Source organism: Mobula birostris, chromosome 5, assembly GCF_030028105.1.
Source record: "Mobula birostris isolate sMobBir1 chromosome 5, sMobBir1.hap1, whole genome shotgun sequence".
In the NCBI taxonomy this organism is placed as follows: domain Eukaryota; kingdom Metazoa; phylum Chordata; class Chondrichthyes; order Myliobatiformes; family Myliobatidae; genus Mobula; species Mobula birostris.
In genome coordinates this window covers 74,800,715-74,822,347 of record NC_092374.1, presented here as the reverse complement: position 1 = coordinate 74,822,347, position 21,633 = coordinate 74,800,715, and the positions used below count along the sequence as shown (strand labels likewise).

At 40.0% G+C, this 21,633-nt stretch overlaps 1 protein-coding gene across 3 annotated transcripts in view; it reads right to left on the bottom strand.

Annotated features, from left to right (window-relative positions):
* Positions 1–963: 963 nt before the first annotated feature.
* The window catches only part of jak2b (Janus kinase 2b), a 279,703-nt gene continuing 259,033 nt past the window's right edge, over positions 964–21,633 (bottom strand). For all 3 annotated transcript variants that reach the window (XM_072258216.1, XM_072258215.1, XM_072258214.1), the window contains 7 exons: positions 20,742–20,878; positions 17,553–17,742; positions 14,476–14,600; positions 10,541–10,713; positions 8,201–8,318; positions 6,066–6,179; positions 964–5,101 (listed from right to left, as the gene is read on the bottom strand). In XM_072258216.1, the coding sequence (XP_072114317.1) occupies positions 4,994–5,101; positions 6,066–6,179; positions 8,201–8,318; positions 10,541–10,713; positions 14,476–14,600; positions 17,553–17,742; positions 20,742–20,878 (965 nt within the window). In that variant the 3' untranslated portion in view covers positions 964–4,993. The remainder of the gene's footprint in view (positions 5,102–6,065; positions 6,180–8,200; positions 8,319–10,540; positions 10,714–14,475; positions 14,601–17,552; positions 17,743–20,741; positions 20,879–21,633) is intronic.

Sequence of the window (21,633 nt, the reverse complement as noted above, 5' to 3'; positions counted from 1 at the left end):
GTTAGGGAGCAGAATTACGTTCTGTTGAACAGATAATGTCAAAATGCATGCATGCTAAGGATACAAATCAATGTCAGTTTTCCAAATGGCAAGAAAAATTAGCTTGAGGATATCAGAATCAAAGACAATGTTAATGGAGGCATTTGTTTTTAAGCTAGCCTGTACAATATATCCCCTGGTTTCCTCTGCCCCAAGTTTATCAATGCACGTAATAAGCTTGCTTGCATTTTTTCCCCAGAGAAATATAGCAGCTTGCCCTGTTTGGAAATTCTGAGTTTCCTGTCACATGCGCATGTTGAAGAATCAGTCCTCTGAACCATTGGCAGGTTGAAAACCATTGGATTATTTTTGTATGTTCTGGTTGCCAGCAAACTGGGGGATATCTACTCTCCTATTAAAAATTTTTGGGACTTCTATGGAAGGGCTTTGTCTGGTTCCACTCATTATTGGAGTCATGCCCACTGGTATTGGGATAACCTCCGCAAAGAAGCTCTTCCTTCACGTAACCACACGAATGGCTCACCATTGCCACAAAATTCTGACTCAAGACTCAAGACAACTTAAATTTTCCTCTTTGGGAAATATACTAAATCATTTGTTGATATATTTTAACCCTTTCTGTTGGTGAGCCTCAGCTCATTCAGCATTGTGTCAGAAACAAATCATTGTTCATCCAGGATGCCTTCAGGCCTCCAGCCTTTGATCCGGGATTCTCATTCACAGCTTTAAAATAATCCTCGAGGACTCCTGTCAGTATGCAAAGTCTTGGAATTTTCTAGCTCAAGAGAATAATGCAAGAACATTCTATATAACGAATCACTTGTGATAACAGACCAATAATAAATGTAGGGCAAGTAATAGCTCGGCTGCGAACCAACATGTACCTTTGAGAGGTTTGTCAGGTAACTGTTAAAAATTGCATTATATATTTTAACAGAGGTCAAAGAAACAGGTCAGAACATATGACTTGCTAAGTTACTTTTATTAGTTTTAAATCCCTAATCAATAACAAGGCTACTTCAGTCAATGATACAGGGATATTCTGAATTATTTGTACACAGAGTACAATATATCCTTGGTAGCTAGATTTTCGGCTAGAATTAAATTCTCTGCACATAAGTATTGGATACAGTCACAGAAAAGTTATATGAAAGTAAGAGGCCATTCAGCCCATTGTGCCAATTGAACAAGAGCTCCCAGTCTAATCCCACCTTCTAGCTCTGGGTGCACGTAACTGCGCTTCAGAGCTCTTCAAGTACACATCCAGATACTGTTTAAATGTGATGAAGGGTTTAGCCTCCCCCATTCTTTCAGACGTGAATTCCAGAGTCTTGCCCATCATCAAAGTGAAAACATTTTTGTTAACTTCTGCTCTCTAAACCTCCGACCAATAACTTTAATTTTACATCCTTGATCCACTGCCTAAGAAAAAGGCTCTCCCAGTTTACTGTCCTCAGGTCCTCACTTGTCTTCCCTCAGCTTCTCAGATCCAAAGAAGAAAACCTCAGTCTGATCTAACCTCATAACTCTTATTTTTGAGTTCTGGCAACATTATAAACATCCTCTCCTCTAGTTCAATTACACCCTTTCCAAAAACTAGTGACCAAAATTACTCAAATAAAGAGATTCAAACCAAAAATGGTCCTAACAGTAGTGTCATAAATTCAACAGGCCACTCAGCCCTCTGAACCTGCACCAACCAGCAAACACCACTTACCAACAAGAGAAAATCTGCAGATGCTGGAAATCCAAGCAACACACACAAACTACTGGAGGAACTCTGCAGGCCAGGCAGAATCTACAGGAAAAAAGTACAGTCGATGTTTCGGGTCGAGACCCTTTGGCAGGACTAGAGAAAAAAAGATGAGGAGTAGACTTAAAAGGTGGTGGGGGGAGGGGAGAGAGAAGCACCAGGTGATAGGTGAAACCGGGAGGAGGAGTGATGAAGTGAAGAGCTGGGAAGTTGATTGCTGAAAGAGATACAGGGCTGGAGAAGGGTCAGTCTGATAGGAGAGGACAGAAGGCCATGGAAAAAAGAAAACAAGGAAGGAGCACCAGAGGAAGGTGATGGGCAGGCAAGGAGAAAAGTTGAGAGGGGAATGTTGAATGAGATGGGGAAAGGCATTTCCAGAAGTTCGAGAAATCGATGTTTATGCCATCAGGATGGAGGCTACCCAGACAGAATATAAGGTGTTGCTCCTCCAACCTGAGTGTGGCCTCAGCGTGACAGTAGAGGAGGCCATGGGTTGACATATCTGAATGGGAATGGGAAGTGGAATTTAAATGGGTGGCCACTGGGAGGTCCCACTTCTTCTGGTGGACAGAGCGTAAATGTTTGGTAAAGCGGTCTCCCAATCTACGTCAGGTCACACCGGGAACACCAGACACATTATACGACCCCAACAGACTCATAGATGAAGCGTCACCTCACCTGGAAGGACTGTTTGCAGCCTTGAATGGTAGTGAGAGAGGACATGTAGAGGCAGTTGTAGCACTTGTTCCACTTGAAAGGATAAGTGCCAGGAGAGAGATCAGTGAGGAAGGACGAATAGACAAGGGAGTCACGTAGGGAGCAATCCCTGCAGAAAACAGAAAGGTGGGGGGAGGGAAAATGAGCTCAGTGGGAGGATCCCATTGGAGATGGCACCACTTACCATAATCCTATATTAATCCTGTGTATTTCACCCCATATTATCATAAACTTTTGAGAGTCACATTCTTTCATTTTGAAGCATTTTTAGTTTGAATCTCTTGAATAAATTTCTCACATGCTTCTCACTGATCTGAATGTTATCTATAGCCTCTGTTATTTTCATATGGACTGTACCCCTGAATCAAAGTACTCAATTCCCCACTATCACTGACAAGGAGATCTCGCACTTTAGCCTTTTTTGTTCTTTAGTTCAACCTACATAACCTCATTTGCAGACACTTTCAACATACCACCCCTTTTCATTGCTCTTTTTTGACTAAATATTACCACTCATTCTCCATTGCCCTGTCTATCTCAGCAGGAAATCCCGTAACTCAGATTGTTAACTTGCCATTCTTGCCCTTAAATCTCTAATAGCTACAATATATTTTCCAGTATCATTCAAAGCCTTCAACTGATACATATCCATCTCTGCAATTCTTTCTCACGTCTCCATTATCCTGCCAAGTACACTTCAACTCTTCCCAACAGCACTTGTAAACCTGCCTTTCAAGATACTGGTCCCAGCCCTGCTGAGATACAAACTCTCTGGACTATATAGGTCCCAGGCATCTGATGCCTTTCCTCTTGCACCATCTCTCCTCATCTCATTCCTAAATCCCAGTATCCTGGCACTATAACCCCCCGCACCCCATTCTGGATACCTCAACTAGGGGTAAAATCCTCTGAATTCAATCAATCTAGCCTTGCCTAACTATTCTGAATATTGCTCAGATAGTGAGATGCCGTTAGGAATCTCTTGACTGCTCTTTCTTTCGTTAGTCTGGCAGTTGCTCAGTCCCTTTCCTCCTACATTCTCTTGACACTTTCTGAAACATGCAGTCCATGAGACACAGCGTTACAAATGGACTGCCATGAAATGCGACACTGGTCAGCAAGCAGGACCCACAGCTCAAGCTAATTTGCAATCCATCGAACACAGCAGAGTCACACTGTGTGACTGAAAATTCCCTCCTCCGTATTTACAAAAGTACCCATATATTATTTTGCAAAGACAAGCTTTTTAAGCACTGATTAATCCCATACAGAATCTTTACATCATAGCAGTCAACCTAAAAAACAAGTCTGGTCCCTTTATAATGGCATGATGTACTGAAGAGTAAATCAAGGGTGTATGGGAGTTTGCATAGTTTGAAAAGAAACATTTTCAGGGCACATGTGTCATTGGAAAGCCTGATTTTTTCTCTCTCTGATTGTCCTTGAACAGATGGTGGTGCAGTGTGTTGACAGGCTGAGTACAATAGCAACTCGGCCTGAGCTAACGGATTAATGTATGTAAAGTAATACATGCAAATTAACTGCAATGGACTAAATAATGAACCCTGCATTCTCTACATGTAAAACAAAAGTCCCTGAGCTTGTCTCCATATAGTTACCTAAGCAGACATTATTGATCCAATTGTAAAAAAACCGTACACACATAGTTGCAGTATAATACACAATATTAATCAGGCCGGTACTAATAACGCATTGCTGTGCATCTTAGATCATACCTGATGTAGTAAATATTTCTTTCTTTGCAATTTTAGGTTATTTTGCACTATACATAAAGGTAATTTCTAACTTTTTTCACCATTGGATAATATTTAACTTATCCCATCTCTGGCATGCACATTATTTTGCAGTTCTACATTCGTTCCAAGATATTGTTTAATGCACCTCTGTATTCACATTCACATTATCGCAGATTTAAGAAACATTTCAGCTCCAGATCTTGTTTTTCTTTCAACAATAGAGCTAATTTAGTTTTAAGATATTTACACCATGGCATCATTTCCATTCCTGTCAATATTTCTTTATGCTCTAACCTATGGTAAGTGTAAATGAGATTGCAATGTAGTATCCCTAGAGCAGTCTTAGATTTAAAAAATCAGTACAAAATTAGAATTTTTTCTCTTATGCAAATAGCACACATAATACAGTATTATATTCAACAACAAGGCAATTTGGTGTTCATTGTAAGGGAAATTTCCTATTATCACCATTAAGAAGAGGAGTCTCTGTAAAGGTAACTCTGCACTTTAAGCAGCTTAAATGGAGAGCTACAGCACAGTTACAAAGCCCAATCTATTACTTTTTGGAATTCATCAGTTGGTTGCCCTGTGATTTCACCGTCCCCAGGGGATGCGAAAGAAGTTCATAGCGATCCAGTCTGGCAGGACATGAAGGGATGACACCCCTCAGTTTGGAATATCATCCAAGAGTGGATGCTTCAGCCTCAAATTGGATAAGCAGCAGTTGTGTTATGATGAAAGAGACTCAGACGAAATCTCTGCACATTCATCCTCCCACAGAATCCCTCATCGAGTCCACTTTTTGAGCAAGTTCTCTAAAATTAGGGCGCTGATTTGATGCATTCTTCCAGCAATCCATCATGATAGAATACATCTGAGGTTGGGAACAAATGAATGATCAAGATTAGAAAGATAACTTTAACAATACTTAATTTAGAAAATTTTAAACATTGATTGACACCATCATAACATCACTGTAGATTACACAATATTTAAAGAATTTAAAACATTCTCAAGATAGTGGGAAACATGGAGTTCTCAAGGAAGGTATAATCATTTATTCGCAGAAGTTATTGTTAGGCTTGGAAGATCACTTTGTACTGAGTCAGCAGGGAATATTACATGTATCTTCTTTGCACTAAGCCTCTTATTACCATTAATGCGGGATTTTGAACAGTGTTTGGTTGTCATCTCATAAAGACTAGGCAATTTGAAAAGTGGGAGTGCAAAAAAACAAAGAGAACTTGAGCGTGATTTGTGTGTGTGTGAACATTTAACAGAAGATTAGAATAGCCCAAAAATATAAATAAATACGGTGGGCCTGTTTAGAAGCATTCAGCAAAAATCTTCATACTCTGCCTTATGCAACTTTAAGTTTGAATCAGATTAAATCATGTCATCCACCTTCTAGTAAGAATGGTTCGGACCTAGCGCAAGCTTCCTTCAAACCTGATGGTTGTCACACCAAGAAGCTTGCTGTTTCCTGAAATAAGACGTTGTCTACCTTGATGACTGCCATACTTCTAAAGGAGGTATGGCAAATATCTTTCTTCTTGGTCTCGAAGAAAATTATTTTAAACATTAAAAGAGCAGGGAATCCTCAAGCATAATAAAATAATGGAGGGCACCAAAGATCTGCATTCAAAATACAGATGATTCAAAATATACATGCTCTAGATTTGAAGGAAAGATATCAATCATTTTGGTAAACTAGGTTTCCCCTGAATCGTCACTGATCACTATAACCCTCCAAATCATTCCCCGCCCCCAGCTTTCATCCTTCCTCACCCTCTCCCCCAGCATCAAGCCCAGCCATCACCACAAGGGACACTCATTACCATGTCAGAACATTCTTCCGGTTTGGGCAGCCTTCTACCCGCTTTAAGAAGCTCGATCAAATGGAAAACAATCATTTGTCCTTGCTTGTCACTGCCGATCATGCGCATGAATTCCTGAAGGAAACGATTGAAGGATTAGTAAATCAAGGTGCAATGAATTGTAACTGTTATACTTATGTGCAAGTCTCACATAAAAACCATTCACATCACATTTCTGACTGAAGACCTATTTGGAAAAGGTCCTGGAATCTCCTGGTGAAATGTATGCTAGCACAGCTAATATTTTTCCAAAGTAATATATATATAATGTCATCAATATGTGCAACAATCTCCACTTCGCAACAGGAATTAGAGCAATGATTATGTACGTTACAAACTTAATTAAAAACTTCCAGTAAAGCTGAGTAAGGGCCACAGCACAAAACATGACTCGAGGAGTGAACAAAAAAAAATCATTTCCATAGATACTGCCTGACCTGCTGAGTTCCTCCAGCACTTTGTGTGTTGAACAAAAAAACTGCTGGAGGAGCTCAGTGGATTAGGCAGCACTTGTGGAGGCAGAGAGATAGTTGAAGTTTCAGATCAAGACCCTGCATTAGGGTTACGAGTGTAAAAGAGAGAAAGTATATATAAAGAAGTTAGGAGCAGGAGGTGATAGGTGGAACCAAGCTGAGGAGGGAGATGTTGGGCAAAGGAAGCAGGAGGGTGAGGAAAGAATCAAAGACTGGAAATTGATAAGTGGAAACAACAAAGAGCTGCAGAGTTTTAAATTTGATTAGTGAGGAAGGTGACAAGTGGAATCTGGCAAGGGTGGGATGATGGGCAGATGAAATCACTAGTGGGAGGGGACAGAAGAGACCCAGTGAGTCAAGTGCGTGCATACTGGGCAGACAGAAACAGGTGGGGGGGGGGTTAAGAAACTGGGCAATGAGGGGGCTGGAAAGAAGGGGTGTTAAGTGAGAGAGCCTGGATGGATCAGAAGAAGTGAAAAAGGAACACAGGAAGTGCAGATTTTCTGAAAGTGGGAAAAAATGATGTTTATACCATTAGACTGCAGATGACCCAGGTGGAATAGGAGTTCTTCTAAAATGAAAGTATAAATAAAAAAAGTCCTGGTGGAACCACCATTTTACAGTTGCACGTACCAAACATTGCTCTGCGCAGGAAATTTTTACATGGCCTGAAAACTGTGTGGCACTTTAAATGGTTTTTTCTTGTAACATGCATACTGTGAATACTTAGAATGAAAATTTTAAAAATCACATAGTTTTGATTTTATTTTTTATTTGAAGTGTATAATACAGTAAAACAAAGAAAATCTTTCATGTTTCATAAACTTTTTCTACCTGCATCCAATTCCAGCTGTGTGGCAACAAAGGCTATCTGCAAGGGAGCATTTCGTTTGCTGTGTAGCCACGCATTCACACAGCTTAGAGGCAACATCAATATAGTGTTGTGTGCATCTGCCTACCTGAGTATTCTTTGCTATAATATTTATTACGTCACTGATGAGTCTCACAATGCTGACTGCAGATTTTTAAACAATGCACAGCAGACATTGCTCTGACCTCTGCCTGAATACCAAGCATTAACTTTGTGGCTTGGGGCCAGTTGCAGCACTGTGATGCAATGGTATGTGGGTGATGATTGGAAAGTGGTCATGCACACCAAAGCATTTTCTCCGGCCTACACACAGCATTTTCCTTCATCTTCATGTTACTACGTTATGACAGCCATGGGAAAACTCCTTTTTGACTGTGACCCATTTCCCATGATTTCTTCAGGCAAAAATGCAGCAGTTGGTATCTCTGTAGGTAGATGTTGTTCAGAGCTGTACAGGTTTGCATTTTAAAACAACTATCTGCATGCTTTGTATTGGAACAGGTACATTCTTCAAGTATTTCAGGGGTCCCACACTTGTGCTTTAGTAGTGAAAAAAACATGAGCTTAACACATAAAATAAAGATTAAATCCAAATTCTTACGACTAAAACAATAAAAAAAGAACCTTGCAGTAAACATCCTTGAGATAGTAATATTCATTAACAGTAAGCCATATTTCACAAAGAAGGATTTCCATTGTTAAACTAATGAAGTAGAAAAGAAAGGTTTGAGTCAGTAGATCTGGAATCTCACCGATGGTGGACTTTTTGTCTTCTCACTGTATGTGTAGAGCTCATACAACACCACCCCAAAGCTCCACACATCTGAAAACACGGAGAACTTATTCTCCATTAGAGACTCCAAAGCATACCTGGTTAGGAAGACAAGAAAAAAAGATATTTCATCCACTCTGTGAGATGTTCGGCTTACTTACAACAATATGTAAGGCATTTGATACATTGAACCATGATGACCCCCAATAACATTTCCTTCAGGTATTACCTCTCTCCCTATTTCCATATAGAATGGGAATTTAGTCTTGCTCACTTGTCTATTAGACAAGAAGGGAATTCAGGTTCTAAGCTGTAAGGGAGCAGCAACAATTACTGTGTCACTGTGCTGCCAATGTTATCCTAAGCAAACTAAAAATAGATTAATATGTTTCCCTGCACCTTCATGGTCCTACAGCAGGCTGTCTAAAGCAATAATAGAATATAAATTGGTCCTGGTAATGTCCTGAGTGCAATACTGCCATTAGGTATGGACCTCACAGGGAAAAATGGTAATTCAAGAATGCTAATTACAATGAAATATATACTCCAATGACAATACAAAGCTCTGAGAGGTTACAGACTATCTCTTTCCCTTATACAGTACATTACAGGGTGCATGTCCATGCACCATGCATGGTTTATCCATGAAAATCCCAAAGGGAGATACTGTTATCAAAATAATTATTTTTCTTCAGTGCTTTGAGTGTTCTGCATAATTTTAATGGATGAGGCAATTTCTTCTGGAACTCTGCTAATGGTGTGTAATAGGCAACTCCACGGATGTTCATTAATGTTGACCTACTCACTGTGAGCAAGGATCACACTTGCAATGCCATCTGTTATGCCAGCAACATCTTGAAAGCCTTGAAGTGAACTTCTTTCTTATTAATTTGTGTGGTAGCATCTTGGATCCCATGCAAGGACCATTTCTGAGTGGTGCCATTTAAATTCTCATGACGAGAAATAACGCATAGAAAGAGCACACCCCGTAAAGCTTTAATTATTGTTTTGAAGAAATGAATTCAGTAAGAATATAATGCTTGGATGTGATTTTAGGTAGCATGACCATTATGTGATTTTACTTTTTATATATTTTTCAATTCTTTCCACAAAACCAGAAGTCATTTGCAAAGTGATGACTTGCTAATCAACTAGCTATGGGAGTACAAGATTATTTATAGATGAATAATTCCTCTTCCTGTAACTCCAGGCACCATCTAAGTGCCAGCTATTAATCTTGTCTGCACAACCATCAAAAATGAATTTTTGGTGTCAGTGAGATTTCACATATTGTACTTTATAATATCAAATAATTTTCAAAACCCCGTCTCTAATGTTGTTAATTACTTTAAATCAGGGGTTCCCGAATTTTTTTATGGCTTGGATCTGTACCATTAACCAAGCGGTTCATGGCCTCAGGTTGGGAATTCCTGGTTAGATGAACAGTTCTAAATGTGTCATTAACTCACTGCTTGGCTTTAGAAACATATTGAGAAACCAGGATTGTGGATCTAATTTTCTTTAAATCAGTTCAAAAGCAAGTGACCATAGTTTGTTTTGGTGTTCTACACTTGTTAACTGCCACCATTCTGCAAGGAAAATTCTTTGCTTATACCAATAAATATCACTTAAACATCATTTGCTCATATTATTTCTCGTATTTTATTTGACATTAAGAGGAGCCTATTCAGCTATTGAGTCTACTTGCTTTCAGAATAATCCCATTAAAATCCCTTTCCCTTACTTACGTGAAGAGCTATTCAGCTTTGCTTCCAGAGATCTGTCGACCTCCACTTCTGCCTCAGATCAAGGCAAAGTTTTAGGAGGATTGATAGTTTACTGTGCTGATACTAATATCTTAGAATGTTTAAAATTGATATCTCTTATTTAAAAATCACAATATTTAATTAATCATTTTTTTGACTTGAATTCTACTTTGCTAATTCTAATATCCTTACTGTTAATAATCCTATAATTTGAATTGCATGAAGTAAATAAACCTTCTTGCATTTCTATGTTCTGCCAAAAACCTTCTTTAAAAAATTGTACTTGTGCACAATTAATTCATATATTTAAACACAAAAGATTTTGTAGATGCTGGAAATCCAGAACAGCACACCAGAAAATGCATGAGAAACTCAGCAGGTCAGGCAGCATCTACAGAGAGTAATAGACAGTCAACATTTTGGGCTGAGACCCTTCATCAAGACTTTAAAATCACATTCCTCCCCTTAGCTGCTGTCTGACCTGCTGAGTTTCTCCTGCAATTTTTGTGTGTTGTAATTCATATATCATAGACCTTATTTTGAACTGGACTTACCAAAAGATTGGGCTTTCTCCTGGTTCCTTCACCTTGTAATATTCTTTGTCTTGTGGTAAAACCTTGGTCAAACCAAAGTCACCAATTTTCACTCTGTTCTCATTTTCTACAAGAATGTTTCGTGTTGCCAAATCTCGATGAATGTATCGCTTAGTTCCAAGGTACTCCATTCCCTGTAACATTCCAACAGAATCAGTGCCGCTACAATCAGGCAATTTTGTTTCAAGGGCTAAAGTGACTTTGTTTCTATGCTATGGTGCAACAGCAGGGTAGATTGTGAGGGTGCCCAAGTGACCCAGGTTCAGTCCTGACCTTTTGTGTTGTCTGTGAGGAGCTTGCATGTTCCTTATGTCTGTTTTTGAGTTTCCCTGGGTGCTCAGATTACCTCCTACATTCCAGTGATATACAGGTTGGTAGGCTAAGCAGCTACTGTGAATTGTAGTGGTAGAAGAGTGGTATGGTCTTGTCGATCATCTGGGAACATAGGAAAGTTAACATGGGACTGTATGATTACTGTAAATAGTTTGTTTGGACACAGTGGATGGAGAGGCCTGTTTCCATGCTGTATACCTCCATACAAAGTTTAAAATCAACACCAGTTTTACCCACTTTGCATTATTCACAGGTTCCAAAATCACTTTGGTAGATAACATGATTTCATAAACATTTGTGATTATAATTTATAATTCTAACGTAATTAATACTGAGCAATTAGTATGCTATCAGCAAGCGACTTTGACAGCTAGGTAATCTACTTAAACACTGGAAAATCTTGTTTCTGTGCTATACTTTTCTATGACTTTGACTCTAATTGGCAAATACAATTGCTAACTCATGGAAAAGAATCAGAACACCCAGGAGAAATCCATCAGGCATGGAGAACATGTAAACTACACACAGATAGGATTGAATACAGATCACTATAGCTGTACTGTGGTGGCTCTCAACTCGTAATCCATTCTTGCTAACTGGATAAGTTTATGTTCAACCACTACCATTTCTCCCCCTCTTAGCAAGTTGCACTCCAACATCTTTAACAACCTTTTCCATCAAAGTTCCTGGTAATAGTACATTTTTTCTATACCAGTGGTTTCAAAACTGTTTTGGTCACTGTCAGACCACATCCCCTTCTTCGTTTCCGGCCATTACTTCAACGCTATAAGGAATTTTGATTTATGATGCATGGTGAAAGAAAATAGGAACTGCAAATTCATAATTTGCAAACAAATAATTGCAAACGTTATTCAAATCTTTATAAAACTGCAAATAAAGTGGAGTGGAGTGATGATGGCACTAAACGGCGACTCTTTTGTTTGCATCTTCGGAAACAGCTCTATTTCCATCTTTAATATGTTTATTTTTCCCTTTCAGGGTTCTTTTGAAGACCCTGACCTGGAGTTACATGCTGACTACGGTTCTTTGCGGGAATAGGACCCCCTCTCAGGGTTTCATAACCAGCCACTGTTGTTTGGCACACCAAGGGCTTGACCTAAGAGTCCGGCTTGGATTTGGAGGCCTAGGATCTCGGGGCGTGGAGACAGGTGGATTGAGGGTCGGTGTCATGACAGGAGACCATGTGTCGTCGGGGGAGTCAGAATATCTACAGTTGTGTGCCCAGATTTCTGGGTATAGAGCTCAAAAAAAGCGACGTGGCAGACTTTTAACATCTTAAACGAGTGAGTTGGTTGTTATGTCTCCCCACTCACTGGGAAAATGGAGACCTTATTAGGGAGAGAGGGAACCTGTGGTATGTTGAATACTGGGTGAAAGGCGAAGTCTTTGGGGTAACTGCAAGTCTGTGTCTTTGCTGTTGTTTTGCTCATGCTTGGGTGCTCAGTGGCGGGTGCCGATGTTTTTTTTCCACCGGTGTGAGGAGGGGGGATTGTTGCTTGCTGCCACTTACGTGTGGGAGGGAGGGGATCTGGCGGGACTTTGGGGTTCTAACATTTGACTGTTGTTCATTCTTTGGGGCACTCCTCTGTTTTCGTGGATGGTTGCAAAGAAAAAGCATTTCAGGATGAATACTGTATACATGTCTGACATTAAATTGTGCCTTTGAAACCTTTGAAAATGATTTCTTCATTAAATTACAATAAAAAGACATCAACAATTTTAGAGTGTACGTTTGTAGTCTAACTATTCACTACTTCATTGCTTTTTCACCTTTCAATGAGACAGACGGGCTTGGTGCAGTGATATCATTTTCATAACAGCAGGCTAACTGTCACTCAGGAGTCTCAGATCCCCACATTTGGTAATTGGAAGTCTGTTCTGTTGCTCTGAAAGAAGTTGGGTGACCGCACTGAAACCATGCTCCACCAAGCATGATGTTGCAAAGGCAATAAAGAACATCTTGCCCTTTTTCCACAGTGCAGGATAGTGTTCAGAGATTTCTTTCTGCAACCATAAGTCTTGATATGATTTTGTTGAATCTCAGTTTCAGCTCAAAGTCATTTTGTAGTGAAATCAGTTCTTCCTTCATCCTTTCTGTTATTCATAATTACAAGTGTTCAGGAATGTATTTATAACCCAATCTGGAATTTGGATCGAGAGACGATCCTGACATCTCTCTGACATGTCTTTATGCAGCTTACCCAGGTGGGCACAGTGTTCTTGCAGATCATCATCTGGTATTCTTTCTTTCTCTTATAACTCAGAGAGGGTTAACTTGGACAGAAATGTGAAGAAGACTGATTTGAATTTGGTATTTGACATTTCCTTGCAATTGAATAGTGATTTCATTAAACTTTGCAAACAATTCTAACAAAAAAACAATGTTATGTTTGATGTTCTTGAGTTGATTACCAAATGAAGTATTCAAGTTCAAAGAATATTTTCAAAAAGTGCATAAAACTGTCTCAGGTAGTTTCCTTTTGAAAGCCATCTGACTTCTGTGTGTAACAATGATTGTTCAAACTGTTCATCATTCTGAATACAAAGCTCAGAACCTCCCTTACTGCTGGCAGAATCAGTTCTTCTACAATTGTATGAGGCTTTCCAGATTTAGCAATGAGCAATGAAATGTATGAAGCATGCAAAGAATCACTGCTTTGTTGTGAAATGCAGACAAACATGTTTTGAAGTGTTTTCCATTTCTGAAAGTTTTCACAAAGTAATTAAATTAAGCCAAGTTCTTGTTTGTTTTAACAAAGTGCATTCTCTTCAAATGTTCAAGAAGCCTGGATGGTTTCATTGCCTCATTTGAAAAAACTGTTTCACACAATAGATATATTGGCTGCTGTTGGTTGCTTGGTGCGAGTATTAATCCATATTTCAGATACTCCACAGTATATTGTCTGCACTTCTTTTTCACTTAGTCTGCTTCTGCCATTTTCATAATTGATTAACAACTGCAGTCAATCGTCTATTATTTAAGTCCAACCTCAATAAAGGGGAACATCATCATATCTCAGGCAAAACCTGACTCTCTGCCTGTAGGTACATAAAGTGGGGCAGCGGTATTTTGATTGGGCAGTGGGCTAGATAAATGTGCTCAAGATCATTTCAAAGGGCAGATTCTGAACTTCACCCCATTGAACACCATATGCTAGTTCATAGGATTAGTGTCATTATGTGATTAGGGTTTGGGATTCGTACTAGCTAACACTGTATGCAATAGGGAATGGTAATAACGTGTGGGTCGGGCCCAGAAATAACACGATTTCCACAGTCCAGATTTCTTATGATATGTCAAATATAGAAGTATCACCTTGCATCCATACTACTCCCTTCTTAACTGTTCTCTATGTCAGCAAGTTCACATTTACATCACTCAATCTCACTGCTGTTTTATTCTCTTGTGGAGATTTGTTAATTAGAAGTACAACAATTAAGCAAAGTGAGGGACATTTCATCTATGCATTTTCTATTTAAGTGTAGAGGACTTAATTAAAATAAGATAAGGTAACAGGTCCCTGATGGTAATAATGAGTTACCTTGCAAATTTGAGAGGCGTAAGCTAGTAGCTTCTTGCGATCAATCCGATCTTTATTTTTTTGTAAGTAGTCACGCAGGCTTCCGTGAGGCAAGTACTCCATAATCAATTTCAAATTTCTCCGTCCTGTAAAGAGCAGAATCATTACAGCACATGATAAGACTGGTTGGTCAGAGAACGGCAGGGGTGGCTTTGATTTTGTAGTTGAAATACCCTGGCTTCCTTGGCTGCGTAAGTTTAGGGATGACAACTTCCAGCACACTCAATCCCACCCCAAACCCCGGTTTGTGTGGACGCTGTGTCATTTGCTACCCAGTTACAAGTTAATGCCACACAATAACAGACAGTACACTGCATACGATTAAAGGAATCATATTTATGAATCTTAACTAAAGGGTTAGTAAATAATAACAAAAAGAAAAGGGCCCATCCTAATCAAACAGTCAAATATGCACAAGTTGAAGCTCATCTTGAACTTCTCTGTCATTTACGTGCTGGGCCCTCGGTCAATGTGAAAGCACACACCTCCTTCTAAACGTCGCTCGCAATCCATCTCGAACAAAGAGGTCTCCCACCGGATCGTATGCTACAACCAGCTCTCCCCAGCGCCTTCTCTCTTCATCTCCTCTCGAACAAAAGCTCCAAGCCCAACCTTAGTGTCACTCACCAGAGAAATCTCCCCTTAATCCGACCATCCTAATTCGATGGCACACATTTCTCACTATCTCTTATCTTCTATAATAACCCAACAAGCAGCTCTCACAGAACAGCACAAAATGAAATACATACAGCATAACAATAAAAAATATGAACCAGGGCATTACAGAGTTGCTTGTTTTTTTTTGGCTGAAAATTATAGCTGGAGTGAGTGATCCATTTGCGGTCATTTCCTCATATGTCAGTGTTCTGTGGAGCTGTGCTTAATGACAAAACCATAAATATCTGTATCATTTGTCCTGTAAATATTGCTTTTTTAAAAATTGCTTATTGATATACAGTGTGGGGTAGGCCCTTACAGCCTTTCGAGCCACAGTGCCCAGTAATCCCTCAATTTAATCCTAACCTAATCATGGGACAATTTACAATGACCAATTAACCTACAAACTGGCATGGATTTGGAATATGAGAGGAAACACACGCTGTTATGTGGAAAACGTACAAGCTCCCTACAAGCACAGCGGGAATTGACCCCTGGTCACTCTTACAGTAAAGCGTTATGCTAACCACTATGCTACCGTGCCACCTCAATATGAACTCAAGTCCTAACATTCATGGGATAATAAACTATGACAAATTAAGGATGGGAAAATGGACCGATAAGAAAGAGGAGTATTCTTTTTGTTTGGTAGTTTATGTGGAGTGGCACGGGGACTGAAGCTGAGGCCCTGGAAGTTCACAATCCACATTAGGTTTTGGATGACAGGATCAAGTCCAATATATTCAAATTTACTAGACCATTTAAGCAAAGAGCAAGGACATGGGAGATAGAATATAATAGGTATAAATATGAAGAATACTTTTAATTGATAAGAAATTGAAAGCTGTTGGTATTCAGAACAATCACTAAAAGTTAACATGCAAGTACAGTTAGCAAGTACAAGTGTAAAAACACTTTATTTGAACTATATATCAGGCACTTGGAAAATGGTTTGGTCTCTGACCAAAAGAAAGATTACATTTGCAATAGAGGAAGCATAGTGTAAGTTCACTAGATTGATTTCATTGATGGTGGGAATGTTGAATAAGTACACTATAAATCTCTTTAGAAGAAAGAAAAATGATCTCATTAAAATGTAGTTTTCATGGGCTGACAAGGAAAACATAGGGCTGATATTCCTCCACATTGCTGAGAACCAGGATCTGGGCTTCTATCTTAAGTGGGGTCAGACATCCAAGACTGAGCCGAGAAAGAATTTCTTCACCCAAAACCCAGTAATTTTTTGGAATTTTCACAACAGAGGTCAATAGATATTTTTACCATGAAGGAAAAAGGCTGTGAGGTAAAAGATCAGCTACAAACATATTGAATAATGGAGCAGGCTCACAGGGCAGGATGGCACACCCCTACTTCTACTTCTTACATTATCTTCTTCGAGCATGATCAGACTGGCGTAGAAGTCCAGAGTGGAGTGGTCGGCACTACCTTCATCCCACAAAATACTGTAGGTGCTGCCAGTTCTAACCCACCTTCCACAAATGCCCTGCACTCATCATGCCAGGTCCAATCCTTGGGCATGGAGTTGGACCAGGATTTTTCAAGGCCACCCTGCAATCGATGACTCTGTTATCATCTTTGGCCCAGCTGCTTATTACAATTAATAACCAAGGCCCCGGATTTTGTGCCGACTTGTGCAAGAAATCTTTGCACCAAAGAACAGGTGTATAAGATGATGAGGTGCATTGATCGTGTGGATAATCAGAGGTTTTCCCCCCAGGGCTGAAATGGCATAACATGAGGTGCTTGGAAATAGGTACCGAGGGGATGTCAGGGGTAAGTCTTTCACACAGAGAGTGGTGGGTGCGTGGAATACACTGCTGACAATGGTAGTGGAAGTGGATACGATAGGGTCTTTTAAGAGCCTCTTAGATACATGGAGGTTAGAAAAATAGAGGGCTATGCACTAGGGAAATTCTAGGTAGTTTCTAGAGTACGTTACATGGTCGGCACAGCATTGTGGGCTGAGGAGCCTGTAATGTGCTGTAGATTTTTATGTTCTATGTTAACACAAATTATACAGTTAAGCATACAGCTGATGAATTCCCTCTAGTGAAATACAAAATATTTCCACAGGCGAAAAAATTCCCTGTATGCGACAGTGTGTTAAGGAATAGAAGCTGGGCATATTTGAGTCATGCCATTAAAAACTCAGCATTACCCACTTCTTCGAACATCCAGTCACTCAGACCAAATTTTGCTGATCTTTCCTATTCTTTCAGAAAGCACTTCTGCTGGCTGTGGGGAAACTTAACCTCTTCTCTGTGTTGAACAGGGTAAGTCTGTAAACTACAGCAAGTCAATATCTTTGAAAATTCAATGCTTAACAATGAGTGAAGTCAACTTTATTATTAAATACCCACCTGCGCTGTAGCACACCCCTTTGTACTTGACAATGTTCTCATGTTGAAGAGATTTCAGAATTTCGATTTCTCTTTCAAAGTCACGAATGTGTTCTGCGGTGCTCTGCTGCAGTTTCTTCACTGCCACCACATCGCCTGTGTTGTCCTGCAGTGGGTCATATCGGCAGAGCTCAACACTACCAAAGTTGCCCTGTTTTGAGAGGAGAGCCACTGTATAAGTGTGGTGAACATAGTGAGAGTACGCACTGCCTACTGCTTGCAACAAGAACACGTGGTAGTGAAACCAAATGGCTGTACAGTATTTTAAAAAACTCAACAATTGCAAGCACTTACCTGCAATTGGCGATAATATCCCACAGATTTTGAAATGTTTCCTTTCTTATGGAAGGTTTTTTCCTTCCATGAGTAAGGAATTACAGAGTCATAGCTAGAGTCTGAAAGCATGGACATATGCCCTTCAACCCAGGGATTCGATGATGATGATCAGAAACTCATTTCCACCAATCTTGCAGTAATTCCCTTTTTTCTACTCTCAATATTCCTAAATTCTACCACTCACCTATACCCAACACAAAACCTACAAATGGCCAATTAATCTATTAACCTGCACTTCTTTAGAATATGGAAGGAAAGAGGATCACCTGGAAGAAACTTACACTGTCACATAGAGAACATGCACACCCCACACGGACAGCACTAAAGGTTAGAGTTGAACTTTGGTTACTGAAGCTATGAAACAGCTGCTTTCGACTGAGCTTAGTTCCTGAGTCTGGAACTGTAAACTTCGAACCACCTACAGGTGACTGCTGTTGCCCCCTTCGTTCAACAGTGACTGCCCTCTCTGCCACCATCTCCCCAATTCTACTTCACACAACACTTTGATTTTGATATCCTTTGCTTCTTTATTTGTGAAGTTCAGCTCACCAACTGTAGATAAATGTTTGCAATTCTGAGTTTTTTTATATACAGTGCAGCCATTTTCTTCAATATCACATGTTGCTCTTGTTCAGTCCCCATACACGCAACTCTGCTCTGATTCAACTTAATACAACCAACAGATGCAAAACTGAGGTTAGCAAGTTCAGCAGGCCATGGGTTGGATCTGTCTAGCTGCCAATAATTACACATGTAACAGCTGGTCATGACCCAGTTCACTTTCAGGAATTGGTTAGATCATTGAAAGCCGGTAGAGATTAGTTAGCTCTTTACCTTCCGACTGACCATTCACTGCAGAGGATAGCCCATCACTGTAGAGAAGGAATAGTACCTCCCAGGCTACGTATAGTGGGTAACTCCCCTTTTAGTGAACAATTCCACTGAGAGTTTCCAGCACACCCAGTCAATCATCAACAAGCTCTCTGTCTGAGGGAAACTCTGGCAAGGGGGCTCTGGCTTGGTCTGAGACCACCAGGACAGGGGAGAGGGGGATGGGAGTTTGTGCCTGGGTTCTGATGTTGAGTTAAGAAGGGGCTTAAGATGGAGTATTATACTCAGCTTCAGTGACAGGAATGCATATATATTAATCCATTTTGAAAGAGTATGAAGCAGCCTCGAAGGTTTATTTTTAAGCGATATTGCATGGAGTAGGATCTCCTAGCCCTTCGAGCCATGCCACCAAGCGAACCACAACCCCAATTAACCCTAGTGTAATCATGAGGCAATTTACAATGACCAATTAACCTACCGGGTACGTCTTTGGACTGTGGGAAGAAACTGGAGCATTCCACAGGGAGGACATACAGAGACTTCTTACAGAACAGCGCAGGAATGACCCCGTAATATCCCAAGCCGTTATAGCACTGTGCTAGCTGCTACGCTACCAAAATGATAGCCCTTGCAGATGTTTCTCAGTTGCGTTCTAATCTGGGGTGAAGGATGGATTCCCATCCCTTGACTAAAAGAGGAAACAACTGAATTGTCAAGAAGCAAAAACACACCGATGCTGGAATTTTGAAATGAAGACAGGAGGAACTATAAAGAGAGGAAGTGCCACAATGTTTCAGGTTGTAGACCTTTGACCTGAAACATTAACTCAGTTCCTCCTTCACAGATATTACCTGACTTGCTGAGTGCTTCCAACATTCCCTGTTTCATTTCACATTTCCACAATCTGTGGCTGTTCAATTTTCACTACAGACAGACTGTAGGTAAACGCAGGCAGATTTAAAATTTCTTTTTAAATTCGGTTTTAGGATCTTGCCATCACTGGTAATGTTAGTTCCTGATCGTTCTTGAGAAGATGATGGTGATCTACTTTCTAGAATATCAATTGTTCCATGGTGCTTCTACTATAAGATTAGGGAGGACATTCCAAGATTTAAACCCAGTAACATTAAAGGACTGGTGAAGTGCTTCCAAATGAAGGTGATTTATGACTTGGAGTGGAGCACATGAGTGGTACTGCTGTCTTCGCTCTTCTTGGAGCTAGAGATCACAGGTGTGGGAGGTGCTGTGGGAGTAGCCTACTTGAGTGACTGTGGTGCATTTTGTACACGACATGCACTGAATTTACAATGTGCTGTGCTGGAAGGAAACAAAAACATTAGAATGATGGATGGGGTGCCAGTTGAGTGGGCTATTTTGCCCTGGATGATACTGAGCTTCTTGAGAGATTTTAGAGCTCCACTAATTAAGGAAAATGAAGTGCATTTATCACATTCCTAATTTGTGCTTTATGGTGGTAAAACTTTGGGGTTTCAAAAATTAATTTAATTGCCGGAAGATACCCAGTCTCTAACTGCCTTTTGGAGGCACCATCTTTATATGGCTGGTCCAGTGGAGTTTCTGGTTAACAGGGACGGTTAGAGACTGTGATAGTAACGTCAAATTCTCTTGATCTACTTCTTGTTACTTGTCCCACTACCACCCTTCTATGACTTCATCACTGAATTTCTGCTTGTATAGTCTTTTCCTTTTATTCACAATTCCCTTATTTCTTTTAAATTGTTGTAACTTGTCTATTCTGATAAAAAGTCACCAGCTTGAAACATTGACTCTGTCTCCACAGATGCTGACTGACCAGCACTCTCTGTTATTACTATGGTTTCACATGGTTTTGCAGCAAGAAGAATCATGAGGTTATGAAGATCTGTGTAATCAAACTCCATTCTTCAGTAGACTGAGTATTGATACAGAAAAGGAATGTGGATTGGACACTTGTCTCAGCCAGCAAGTAGGATGACTCATTACCTTGCCCAATTGCTGCAGGAATATAAGATGCCTTTCTTCAAACTGTGCAGGATCATGACTTCCACAGGAAGCAAGGAATCCAAGGCCACCTCCTCTCATATTTGGCAAAAGGTCACTTTCAACCAATAATTCATAATCTGTGGGAGAAAGAAGAGAGGATTTCCAAATTGATATAATTATCCTTTTCCTGATCAGAATATTTTATCTTCACACATTCTATATTAAAATGCAGTTGGATGGTTTAGAAGTAAGTTGAGGAGAAGCGCTTTCACTTGGAGGATGATGGGATCTGGAGCCTAGTGCCTGAAAAGGTGGTAGAGTCAGAAACATCACCAAGTGTTTCGATGTAGAGAATAGTGGAAGTTGGGGATATTGGACACATGCTGAAGTGGTTCTAGAGGGTCAGACACACAAGACAGTGCCTGTGTAATATTGGCAGCAAAGGAATATGGTGAGTGAGAAGATGCTAGTTGAGAAAACACAGACAAATATTTTTAAATGTCTTAGCTGGAAGCTTGGGACTCCTGGGCTGTGGAGCAGGTAGCTAATACAAAATCATGCTTTAATTTAAACCAGCTTTGGTTTGAGCAGACAAGGCCTTTTGAGAATTTTGGGCAAATGACAACAGACATGCCTTGTATACCACTTGATATCAGTGTAGATGCTCAGCTTTCTCAGTGGGTATGTTCATCAACAACACGAGTGCACTGAGCACACAAGGTGAATCTAGCAGCACTTAGCAACTGTTTTTGGATAATATTCATTTGCAGAGTATGCAAAACATTGTGATACATGGAAGAATTTTCTCTCAATATGTCTCAGTCAGACAATCAGTAACTTCTATAGTTCAAAGTTACAACTAATACTTCACCACATAGCTGGAAAATATCAC